The sequence below is a fragment of the Electrophorus electricus genome, chromosome 22 (genome assembly GCF_041902795.1).
Source record: "Electrophorus electricus isolate QZ-2024a chromosome 22, ASM4190279v1, whole genome shotgun sequence".
NCBI lineage: Eukaryota > Metazoa > Chordata > Actinopteri > Gymnotiformes > Gymnotidae > Electrophorus > Electrophorus electricus.
In genome coordinates, this window is record NC_137518.1 from 6432688 (window position 1) to 6446239 (window position 13552).

Genomic DNA, 13552 nt, shown 5'->3' on the forward strand with positions numbered 1-13552 from the left:
TTTTAAATAAATAGAATTTACATGTAAAAACGGAAACGTGATTTTGCCAATATTAAGACGGAGACATCGGACTGAAAATGTAACATTTCTTTAAAAGCACTTCATTGTTTGAGGTAAATGCACAAGGGGCGTCTTGGGAGTCGTGGGAGACCTTAAAAGATTCGATTGGTTGATTTTAATTACATTTTCTTTGCATGATTACCTTTGAACATAGGAGCTAGTTTCCACACTCCAAGTCCTCCAATCGATGTGTACTGACCGAGGGCAGTTTCAAGCAGAAACAACGGTACTCCAGCAAATATGAGCGTCAAAAAGTAAGGAATCAAGAAGGCCCCTAAACAGAAATTAAAAGCATGAGTAAAAAGATGTTTGGATAAAAATAAATAATTTCCTTTAATATATAATCTTTTTCAAAATAATCCACAGCTGGGACGTTGCACTTCGAATGATGTTGGCGCACAATTGCGCAGATGAAAATAGAACATCTAAATTACTCATAGTATTGATATTATTCAGATTATTCAGCACAGAAAATTTACTTCGATAAGAAAGCGGTTTTGTACGGAAATCCTTTTACAAAAAAAGCCACGCTTGTTTACCTCCACCATTCTTTCCACAAAGATAGGGAAATCTCCAGACATTGCCAAGTCCAATAGCGTACCCGACACATGATAAAAGAAAGTCAAATTTTCCAGCCCACGTTTCCCTGTCCGGGAGTTCTTTTTTCTTCTGGACTTTGACAACCAAGGTTTTTGGTTTATCATTGGTGGTAGGCGCTTCGTTCACCTCTGTTAAAACGTGTCCATCCGAAGCTTTTGTACCATTTGTCGCCATGTCTCTGGGCTTTGCAGAGGTCCTGGTAGGTGGATGGAATATTTCAGCACCAGTCCACGTAGACAGCAGTTTCGCGGTTCGATGCCCAAACTTAGTAGTGCGTGTCGGGTGGAAATACGTGAGTCAGTTGCCCAAGCTTGGTCGGCAGAAATCTGGGATAAAAGTCAATACAATTTATTTAGTATATTTGGATGCATATTTTCAGTTATAATCTAAGATCACAACGTACTCTTCTCGTGGTAAAATTATGTGTGGCAATTGTGAAGTTTAAGAATCAAATTCATGCAGATGGCATGACTCGTTTATTTAACAATATCACACAGACTTTGATCACCAAAGAAATAATTCTTAATTATGCAACAAAATCGATTTGGAATTGCAATCCTAGTGTAAACAGTGTGCAAACATGCGCCAGTCAAGTAAATGAAATTACAGATCGAACTTTCGCCAGATATACGCGCATTAAAGCGTAGTTGATAAATAATCATTTTCTGTTGGCCTCGAGTGTTTCCAATAGTGTGCTCGTTTGAAAAAGAATATTTGTTATTATATTTGCACTCAGTTAAATGAGAGCGCACAGAGAGTGAAGATTACGGCAATTGAAGTGTCCCGCCTTTCGTCTTCACGCGTCTATTCCTATAGCTAATAAAAAGTACTCACGGAAATTAAAAACGATTATTTTCAAACAGATGCATGCTAGCGACGATGCGACTTGCTCGTTAGTTTCTAATAAAAGCTTTCATTCTTCATGTGTATCGCGTGCGTTCCTGCAAACACATTAAACAATGGACTACTTGACAGCCCAAGACGCAGTCGCTTGAATCGCCATAAATGTCACAATTAAGAGTTTAGTTGCGCTGAAAGAGTGTTCTACTTACAATTAAACAGCTTTCCCTGCCAAATCTCAAGTGACGGGCGCAATCCGTGGATTCCTCCTTAAATCGAATAGGTAGAATTTTAGCTGCGCAAACCAAAGCCAAATGTTTCCATAAAGACAAGTGAAACAAAGTACTATCCGTATGGAAAAGGTGAGCTGGTGGTTCGGAGTGAGGTGCTGTCCAAAAGTGTGGTGCTGAAGAAACGGGGGACGACGAGCCGATAAGAGGAGATATGCCTTGTACCACCACCTAACATCAGCGACTAAAGATGTTACATGGAGCACAAATGCCCACTCTCATCTACATAGCGTCAATGTCATCTGAAAGTCGAACCTCCCCGTGTGCAACATTTCCACCACTGAGATCGCAGTGGGCTCGACACTGGAGTATCTTCTTGTCTCATAGCTTTTTATATGTTTCTTTTTTCTTTTTTTAAACAAACTCGTTTGTGTATTAATGTAAATGTGCGTGCGTATGTTTTTTCATATATATTTAGAGTGGCTATTCACTGCTGTCAAGTTGTTTCCCCGATCTTTTATAAACAATGGCTTAATTTTTCAAATACCACAATAGTACAAAACCAAGTTGTCAGAGCAGTTATATATTGGTCTGTTTTTTTTTTGGCATATTATATTTGTCCATAGCAATATATCCTCCGTAATGCCTATAATCATTTTTGACAGCACACACTCTTTGACAGAGAAGCTCAGCTGTGCTTTCCCCCATCCATTCATGAACCAAAACTAGACAGAACAGTGCTTGCTGAAACAATAGATACAGTCAAGCATTTTAGGGTTACAAAAAATGCACACACTAATTTATTCCAGCTATACTAACAATTTCCAGAGTGGCAGATTCAGGAGATGATGACAATCATATTGTGGTCTCTGTGAAACAGTGATAAGGAAACAAGTCAATATGTGAAGTCTGGGGTAAGAGATAAATTGAAAATTGTGCTTATAATCTTCTTAGCTGGCTGTCTCCTGAAAAAAACAAACAAACCCTTGTGGAAGGACCCAAAGGAATTCTCTTTTTGTATTCTTTAACTCCCCATACTGAAATAAGAGATGTTTCCAGTGAGATGTTATACAGTTAATTGATCTCGACTTCTGTGGAAAAAACCAAACACTGATAAAGGATGAACAACATTCAGTCGCTTTACAAATTATGAATCACATAACATTTTTGTGGTTTCTTAATGTTCAATCAGGGGTCTTTGTAGTGTAAATGAAGATGCCAATCTAGTAGTAACTAAGTTTTCAATAGTATTAGTATTCATTTTCAATTGTATAAATGAGATAAAGACTTCTGGAAGATGCGGTGCCGTAGTAAAGTGTCCCACATCTAGAACCCCACAAGTAGTGTATGTATCAAAAGCTCTACTAAAGATTTGGTTCAGAATTAAGTATTCCACTGCACAATACTGGGTCACTGTGTTCTTAAACCAGGAGATTATCTAGAATTTCTTACTTTGGGGTTACAGTGTAGCACATCTTTTAATTCCAGAACCATTCTAATGGTTTTTCTACAGAAATAAAGTGTCTTGTAGCATGCACACCAAATTTTATTTGCTTGTGAGCTCAAGCAAGTGTGTGCAACTTTATACCTTATGGGCCAAGGTCTCTCTAGGTTCATAGCTGCTTCAGCAGCATATCACTGCCACTGCAGGAAGGTCTTTATAACTAACCCATGAGCTGAATCAGGTGTGACAATGGAGGGAAAACTCTGGCTCTTCAGGAATGAAGTTTGACATGTAGGCCAAGCATTGACATCAGTATAAACCATGACAGTGCTACATAGGGCACAACTAGAAAGCTAAAAAGAATCACACTTCATCTTATCCGATACCATCAAGTAGAGTAGAAGAGAGTAGGAGTGTGATGATGACAGATGGTGAACCAATGAGGGGTAGACTGACCTACGGATGATACAAAATGAAATTTAGCATTTAGAATCCCATCTGGTTTATTCACCCTCTGGGGATGGAGGGCTCAGCTATACCCGCATGTTTGTGGACCTGCAGTGAGCTTTCAGGTGTCTGGCAATCGTTGGTGGCACACTTGATTACTCAACTGTGTACTCAGGCTCATAATTGCATAAGATGGCATTTATCACCCCTTTTTTAGACTCAAACAAGTGAACGACTACATCAGAGCACTGAATGAAACTAATCATACTCTAGGAAATAGTTTTGTCTAACACTAAATGCATGATAAGAGAAAATGTACAACTTCTTTTAGTGATTGTGTGTACATTAGTGTGCATGCATGCATGTGTATGTATGTGTGTGCATTATATCTAGGAGTAGGAAAAATCTTTTGACTGTTTTGCAAGCAGGGAGGATGCTACATGATTCAAAAAATTGCTATGGGAAAGGCTTATTGTTTACCGTTTGAGCTGGGCTGAGGTGCTGACACTACACCGTTTGTTTCCAGGATCTCACTCCTGTTTCACAGTTCAAGATCTCTCCTGAGATACAAACCTATTTCATATAGTTTCACACCATGGACCATGGGTTCCCAAATGAGGAGCCTTGCTAAAAATCTGTCATGTCAAGAAATAATTTGAATGTCTCACGCACATCAGCAGCCCAGAACAGCTATCCTGATGTTGCTCAAGGTAGAAGAAAAGACAGAAAAATTCACTAAAGTCAGAAAAGCCTATCTGATATGGCAAAAGTGGATTGAAATCATCTATGGACAGCTACATTGTATGCAAACTGTTAGCAGGTTAGAAATATACAGCAGACTGTTAAGCCCTCTAGGTAAAATTGAATGGGCAAAAGGAGGACAGAAGCAGGTAGAAACAATGAAGCATGTTCGTAACACTGACAAACATTACTGAAATGAAATCCATTTACATAATCCTTCATCATCGTTACACTCATCACTGATCTTGCAATAGTGTTCTGATTATCCTCCACATTATCCTAATAAAAGGCAATTCTATGTTCATTCTGCCTTTTAGCAGATGTACGTTGAACGTCTGTTTCACACGACTGAACTGCATGTTCACTTAATCAGGGCTACCTTATTTGACAGCTATGCTGGCCATCTGAAGTACGGAGTCATGTGTAAATATGCATTTTGGCTGGAGTGCTTGAATTAAGCAATATCACACGAGAAGGAGTGCTGTTATACCAAAGATCAGCACGGTTGTGCCTGCACATTTCTTGCTTTCTGCTTTAGTCTATGTTACCACAGAGCACCTACTTTGTATCTCTCTCACACACACACACACACACACACACACACACACACACACACACACACACACACACACACACACACACACACACACACACACACACACATATATGTATTTTTCCATTTATTGTTCAATCAGTGTGATAAGTCTGTTTATAGTTGCTTTAATGGCATGTGTAATTCCAATGAGTCAACAGCAAATTTTGTTACAATATAAGATGGATAATGATTGTTAACATATGATAACAATGACAATGACTGTTAACTTAATTAACAGTTAATGGAATGCACCTGTAAAATGCAGTGATACATGTATAGTTCAAAGTCCAACATGTACTCTATACTCATGGAATGTCTCTTGGCGATCACTTAAATGTGTGGTGAAATCAAATCATAGAAAAACAACAGCAGAACTCAGGGAAATGTTTAATAGTGAAAGTAAGAGCATTTCCACATGCACAATGCGAAGGGAACTCAAAGGATTGGGACTAATCAGCTGTGTAGCCTTAAGAAAACCACTTGTCAGTGAGGCTAACTGGCAAAAACGGCTTCAATTTGCTAGGGAGCATAAAGATTGGACTCTGGAGCAATGGAATAAGGTCATGTGGTCTGATGAGTCCATTTACTCTGTTCTAGAGTGATGGGCGCATCAGGGTAAGAAGAGAGGCGGCTGAAGTGATGCACCCATCATGCCTAGTGCCTACTGTACAAGCCTGTGGGGGAAGTGCTATGATCTGGGGTTGCCGCAGTTGGTCAGGTCTAGGTTCAGCAATGTTATGTGCCCAAAGAATGAGGTCAGCTGACTACCTGAAAATACTGAACAACCAGATTATTCCATCAATGGATTTTTTCTTCCCTGATGGCACAGGCATATTCTAAGATGACAATGCTAGGATTCATCAGGCTCAAATTGTGAAAGAGTGGTTCAGGGAGAATGAGGCATCATTTTCACACATGGATTGGCCACCACAGAGTCCAGACCTGAACTCCATTGAGAAACGTTGGGATGTGCTGGAGAAGACTTTTCGCAGTGGTCCAAATCTCCCATCATCAATACAAAAAAAATTATGCAACTCTAGACAGAAATAAATGTTGTGACATTTGTGGAAACAATGCCATAGCGAACGTGTGCCATAATCAAACCTAAAGGCAGTCCAAAGAAATATTAGAGTGTTTGATCTTTTTTTTGGCCAGGCAGTGTAACTTTCTGTGGTCTTTCACCACAGAGATTTCAAAGTAGTAATGGATCAACCTATCCTATTTAAATAACAAGAGAAATATTTAAAAAGTAAAAGTTTCACAGTTGTGTACATAAATGTTTTGGTTAGGTAAAGGACTTCATGTTCCATATATTATATATACTGTACTATATATACAGCACTATACACACTAGGAACTTAGAAAAACTGAAAAGGTGAAATTTGGCTAATATTATTAGTCTTCTCTCTCTGTCATTTGGAAAACATGATAAATAAAACTCACTTATGAAATGGCTTACTTGAATATATCAGAAATGTAGTTAATGAAATACATTTATTTGTTACATCAAGCTTAATCAAATAGACTAGGCCTCTAGATATGTGTTAAAGCTATATTTTGAGGAGAATGCAGCTAACAGAGAAATCAGGTTACATTATGTTACATTGAGATACATTGTATACAAGTGATAGAATGCACATTCATCTTATATGAGGTAGCGCAATTAAGTTGTTTACTTAGGAAGTTAGTTTATTTGTTTGGAATTCAGGTTATTTTTTAGAATTTATTTTTCAACCGTTCAATTTGCTAATCACATGCAACTTATGCTCCAAGTTTCCAGAGTTTCCCTGTGATTTGCTCCTAAAGTGCAATATGATGTATCATGTCATTCATTTAAGGGTTATTGCATCACCAAGAACATCTCCATCTACCCAGCTACTAAGCTTGCTCAAAGAAATTGACTAGGTCTTGTGCTGGCCATATCAACTTTGCAAGGATTGTGGGTGCCATGGGCTTTCACACATAACCCCTTCCCAGCAAACTGTCATAACTTTTTCAAATAAAAGTATATGTGTGAGAGGCTATGGGGAACTGGGCACATTGTGCTCCTTTCTGACCACATTCAGTCATCCTACGACCCTGCATGAGTAGCATTTTGAAAATATTCAGTGACTAGCTGCATGTGTGGAGCAGCTCTCCCAGGTCCCACTTGCTATCAAGTGTGATTCTTCAGAACATTTATTTAGCATTTCAGTTGGCTTCAAGTTTGAAGTAAAAGATGCTCCCTTGTGCTATCCTCATGATGCTAACTTTTCAGTCCTGTTCTTATGTAGGCTAAACTATTTTGTTATGAGACAACCTTTTTCTACGCAAGTAAATAATATGTCTGAACTTAAATGCAGGCTGCTCTTGTACCAGGACCAATATCTGTATCACAGATTCCTACTTTAGGAAAGATGTGCCATAGATTTTCTTCCAGATGTGACAGCTCAGTAAATTCAGAAAATCGCATTTCACTTTATTCCCTCAGACCACAACACAATTTACCTCTAGTGGGTACAGTTATCATTATATAGTAATTCTGAAGAAACTGAAGCAATTAGACCTACCACGTATTGGCTAACTAATACTTTGTGCTCATGAAAGCCACTATATAACTCACGTAGCTGCCCTGTAACTAAACATTTCTAGTATAACTTGGCAAACCAGCTGTCAGAGCTTGTATGGAATCCTTTCTTGTGAACAGTTTTAATGTGTATTTTTAAATAAGCAAATGCCTGCAACACTCATGATTTATAAATTCTCCCTCTTAGCTCTTGCAAACAAAGAAATGACAATCATCCAATCCAATTTGCTTTGGCAAATTGTCAATGTTTGCTTTATTCGGCTGAATGAGCAACCAGTAATTAACAGTTATTGTTCTAATTCATAACGCTAGGATGCAAAGCAAAGATATAGATAGTGGCCTGTAGCTCAGAGAGCATTTCTTTGCATCACAGACACTTTGACTGTCAGGCTCACAGGAACAGGAGTGAGTTGGGACATTGTGGTAGAGAACCAGTGCATTATACTATATGCTAAAGCTGGTATAAAACCCAGCCTGCCATGTTGTAATATATTTATTCTAATTTCCCTTCTAGATCAATTGCATTCTCTTTTTGTGCTCATGCACAGGTCTTACATTGTCGGACTGCACCCGTTACTACATAGAAAGAACTAAACTGGTTATAGTCCCAAGAAGAGATTAAGAACTAACTATATTGGACCTGTGACTATGCTAACCTTTCCTCAGACAAAAAGAAGAAGCAATTATGACAGTAAGTCCACATACAATGTTTTCTGTTTTATCTCAACATACGAAACAAGGTTATTTGGGTTTCGGCTCTTCATACCAAAATCTAAATGTTTACTGACTTTCTGGAAGCTTTGCACTTGCATTGGTAGTTTGCTCAGCAATTTAGTTTACCAAAGGAATTTATACCTTTTAATTTAATAGTTTATTTTACATTGTTATCTACTACTGAAGACCTAGATGGAAACTTAGCTACCAAATCTCAGCAGACCATGGAATATTTTATGTGTTTCCAACAGTTCAGTTTCACTAAGCAATGACTGTCACTTCATGCATGCTTTTCATTATATGCAATTAGAGCACCATAAGGTAAAGCCATAGAGTACAAGTCCTGTGGCATATCCTTTAGTTGATATTTTTGTCATTCACTGTATATTGTAACTGAAATTAGCTTTCTTGCTACAGCTGTCTTGCTTTAGGAAAATCATTCTGAGCCCTTCCAAATCTTCTCAATTTAAACATATACTCTATGGTCACATGTCTATGGAGTATCACACCTGTATAAGCTTGATAGACATTCCATACCAAAACCACTGGCTTTATCATGAATCATAAAGCATTTTGCAACTTTAACAGACTCCCCTGGAAGGTTTTCCACAAGATTGTGGAGTGTGTCTGTGGGAATATATACCCATTCAGTCAAAAGAGAATTTGTAAGGTCAGGCACTGATGTTGGACAAGAAGGCCTGTCTTGCAAGAAAAATTTCAATTCATCCTAAAAGCGTTGGCTGGGGTTGAGGTCTCTGTGCACACCAATGGAGTTCCTCCATACCAATCTCATCAAATCATATCTTTATGGATGCCCTGTTCCAGCATGATTGTGAAAAGAGCCTGCCCACCAGTCCAACTGACACTAAGCATTGTGCACAGTTATCTTTGGCTTGTGTGAAGCTGCTCAGCCATGGAAACTGATTTTGTGAAGTTCCCAGTACATAGTTCTTGTGCTGATGTTTCTTCCAGAGGCACTTTGGAACTCTGCAGTGAGTGATGCAACAGAGGATAGGCAATTTCTATACACTATATGCTTCTGCAATCAGTGGCCCTGCTGTGTGAGTTTATGTGAGCTACTGCTCCATGGCTCAGCTGTTGCTCCTAGACACTTCCATTTTACAAGAATAGCACTTACAGTTAACTGGGGCAGACCTAGCAGGTCCAGGCATTTTATGAACTGACTTGTGGCAAAGATGCCATCATATGACAGAGTCACATATATAGTCTTCAGTATGACTCATTCTACTGCCAGGGTTTGTCTGTGGATATCACATGGATATTTGCTTGATTTAATACACTTTTCTGCAGTGACTGGGGCTGAAGCACCTAAATTCAATAATTAATAAGGGTGTCCACATACGTTTGGCCATACAGTGTACTTTTAGTGCCATTTGATTACATACATGACATTTGATTACACAGATGTCATTTTATGTCAAACACTATTCTTTTAAATTCTTGTCATGTGTTATGGATAGCATTGTACTTCTTGCAGTAATTATATAGCCGCTGTGAGTGCAGAAAAAAAAAAAAAACTTTCTTGCATTTTCTGGTTTAGGACTTATTGGGATATTTTTTACTTCCCCTCCAGAGTATACAGATTTAAAAGATGTACTTACTGCAACAGAGGTAAAAACATTACATTGTGATGAATCAATTATGAGGTTATTGTTACAGAATACAAAAGGTGCAAGATAAATCTTTCTGTGCTCCTATATTCACTGGAATGGGGAATGGATAAAGGTCCAGTACATTCACATGCTGAGTAAACAGCCAAAGTCTTTTAGAATAAGTGCTCCTCTTTCTCAGTATACACACAACCTAAAACATGTGCAGAATACCAAAGAAGTCCTCTTGGAGATCCCTATACAGTGCCTAGACCAAACCCAGCTAAGTATGCTGCAGGAAAGCACAATGCCCCTCCACAACAAATTGGCAGGAAGATCAGTGCTAATTTGCCCTGTAGTTTTGTTCAGCACGGTATTGAACATGGCTATGGGAATATGATACGGTAAGGAGAGAAAAGCTGAGCAAAATCAACCCTTTCTTCCATTCAGGCGGAGGAAACAAGGCCGTGCCATGTCACATCCATTTACGTGTGACACTCTGGGTTCCAGAATGTGGCTGCTTCTCATTGGTAAGGCAGTCAGGTCAGATGCATCAAGTGCTCCATAAGGGGCTCAGTGCTAGGCTTCCGCTTTCGTTGAATGGCTAAGGACAACGCTGGCGTGTCTGTTGCTGGGGAATCACTGAAGGTACTCACGGGCCACTTCTGCGGAAGGGAAAAGGCTCAAAAGCAAAGTGCGAAAAGCAAAACAAATGGGCGCCGATTCTCACAAAGCAAGAAAGGCAGGAGATGTCGTGGCAACAGCAAAAACCGGATAGGATGCAAAGTATTTTAAAGTACAGACTCCTGTTACGATATGTCACAATTCCCAACATTCACAGAGACCTTAGAGCTAACAAATAATATAAAGGCCATTTGTATTAGTAGAATGATCTAACAAAGGCTGCACATCATAAGGGTCATATACATTGTGTGCGCAATTTTTAGTCAAGTTGTACTTTTGAGGATTGATTATATTATTGAACAACTACAGTGCTCTCGGTAAATCCAACATGTTAATAACCCTTAAACCTGAATATTTAAGAAAGTAAAAGAGGTTTTGGCTTTCTTAGGAGAATATCTATATGTGCACAATTATTGGGCAACTATTAGTGTGCAGAATTAAAATTAAAATTAAAAACGTAAACTTTCCCATCTTACTTGTTTATTTTCATCTATTAAAGTGAGAATAATAAACAACTCAAAATTTACAAATAAGCATTTATGACATTTCCAAAAATCCGTGACCAATCTAGCCACCCTTCTTTTCAGTAGCAGTCATAAGCCTTCTTTTCATGGAGTCTGTCAAGTTTAAGATGTTGACAATCAGCTTTTTGTGCAGCAGCAACCCCAGCCTCCCAGACACTGTTTAGAGGGCTGTACTGTTTTTCTTCACCATAAATCTTGCATTTAAGAAGTGCCCACAAGTTCTCAATAGGGTTAGGTCAGGTGAGGAAGGGAGCCATGTCATTAATCTTTCATCTTTAAGGTCTTTACTGTCTAGCCACACAGTGAAGTACTTCAATGCATGTGATGGAGTATTGTCTTGCATAAAAATCATGGTCTCCTTGAAAGATACAGACTTGTTCTTGTATCACTGCTTGAAGAAGGTGTCTTCTAAAAACTGGCAGTAGGTTTGGGAGTTGATTTTGAGTCCATATTCAACCTGAAAAGGTCCAACTAGCTCATCTTTAATAATACCAGCCCATAGCAATACCCCACTTCCACCATTCTGAGTTGAAATGGAGCTCTGTGCCTGTTACTGATCCAGCCATGGGCCTATGCATCTGGTTCGTCAAAAATCTGTCCTCAGATATTTCTTGGCCCAGTCTTGATGTTTCCTCTATGTGTCTGGTTCAGTGGTGGTTGGGTTGCAATCTTCCTTACCTTGGCCATGTCTCTGAGTACTGAACACACCTTAGGCCTCACTCATTACAAAAATACACATCACCTGATATGCTTAAATCCAATAAGCATTCAAGTTTATTCAGCTTGGAGTTGGAAAATATGCATAAAAATGATGATATGGTCAAAATACTCTCTTGCCTAATAATTGTGCACACAGTGTACAAGTAAAACCTTTGCATAACAAGATTAACACTGACAATATTAAGCATGACAAGATTAGTTACCTACAAACATACAGCTAAAGGAATTCTGCAGGTCTGAAGCATGCTCAAAGTTTGGTAAGAAATGCACTTTTTGTTCATATTATAATTTAATAATCTCATATTTTTTAAATGCTTTAAAAGCCTTATAGCAGGGCATCATAATAGCACAGAAATACCATTATTATGGTGAAAAAATGATAGAAATCTGTAGTTCTCTATAAGTGTGTCGACAAGGAGCAAAGGTACACAGAAATACAGGTGGTGATATATATATATATATATATATATATATATATATATATATATATATATATATATATATATATATATATATATATATATATATATATATATATATATGAGCTTTTGTCAATTACAGAGAATGTTTTTTCGAATAGTGTAGAATGGGAAGGACTACAAAAGCTCAAAGACCAGAAGAAATGACTGTGGCTCATTAAAATTGGCTGTGATATGCATGCAGCTAAAACAGAGGCTGTTCCACACAATGGGAGCCAGTTCCACAATTAGGATGCCTTAGTTTCACTTTCTCTGCCCCTCTTTATTTGCACCTGTGTCTTGTTTTATCTGTTATTAGTTCATGTATTTAAACCCTGTCTTGTTCCCTGTGTCTCAGCTGTTCATTGTAAGCCTGTATGTAATTCTAGCCACGTTCTGTGAATCGAAGCCAGGTGTTAGGTCTAGTCTTTGTATGTAATATCTTAGCCCTTGTTTGTTATTCCTAGTTGTTCATGTTTCCTAGCCTGCATCCCCTGTTCATCTCAAACTCTCCATGTTGGTAAATAGAACCTGGACTGTTACAATGACACTGACTCTGGATTTGCCCCTAATAAATCTCGCTCTTCTCTGCACATGCATCTGCCTCCTTACTGCTCACCATTACATATAGTTGTGATCTGAGAAGTGGGAGATCTATGTTTTTTATTGCATAGCTTGACCCACTAACCCTTCTAACCTATGTAAGATCAGCTTTGAGTTACTTTATCAGCACTTTCTCCCCTACACATTTTCTCTCCCTCATGTTGCTTTTGGAAACATTACTTTTCTTTCACAAATATACATATATGGTCTTTTTTGCTAGTACCATTACATGTGGTCTCTGCTGGCTTGGTTCATCCCAATGCTTCTTTGGTACCAGCAGGAGACAGGATGCATTTCAGAGTATTTCTGTAAGAACTTGTGCAGGAATCAGCATCAATACAGGCAGCTGGTGTCAAACAGGCAGGCGAGGTAATAATACGGAAATCGATATTCACAAATGGAAATACAGGATAACTAGATCGAAATTGGATAAATGGGAAGGAAGAGATACAAAACTTGAATGGCTCAGAAATGCATGGAGAATAGCAAATATCTATAAGGAGCACTTGAGTTGGTAACATCTAACATAGAGGCATAAGTAACAACTAGCAGGAAATGGGTCAAGGCCAGTAGGAATGCTGGGAGTGTGATTGGTCCAATCGAGAGAAGAAGGGTCAACAAGAGGGCTCCCTGGAAGCAAGTCTGTGACATACTGATGCTATATTAATATGTATAATCATTCCTCCAACAGGGTTATCATTTGTGCTTAATTTTTT

General features: G+C 38.5%; 1 protein-coding gene across 5 annotated transcripts in view; it reads right to left on the reverse strand.

Moving 5' to 3' along the window:
- Positions 1–13552, reverse strand: part of slc6a1b (solute carrier family 6 member 1b) — a 53024-nt gene that overhangs the window by 7546 nt on the left and 31926 nt on the right. For 2 of the 5 annotated variants that reach the window (XM_081705338.1, XM_081705337.1), the window contains exons 1-3: positions 1713–2073; positions 600–986; positions 203–334 (exon numbers count right to left, since the gene is read on the reverse strand). In XM_081705338.1, coding sequence (XP_081561464.1) covers positions 203–334; positions 600–834 — 367 coding nt within the window. In that variant the 5' untranslated portion in view covers positions 835–986; positions 1713–2073. Of the gene's footprint in view, positions 1–202; positions 335–599; positions 987–1494; positions 1514–1712; positions 2074–13552 lie in introns of those variants that run through there. The other 3 variants (XM_027020353.3, XM_027020354.3, XM_027020355.3) reach the window with 3 other exon arrangements.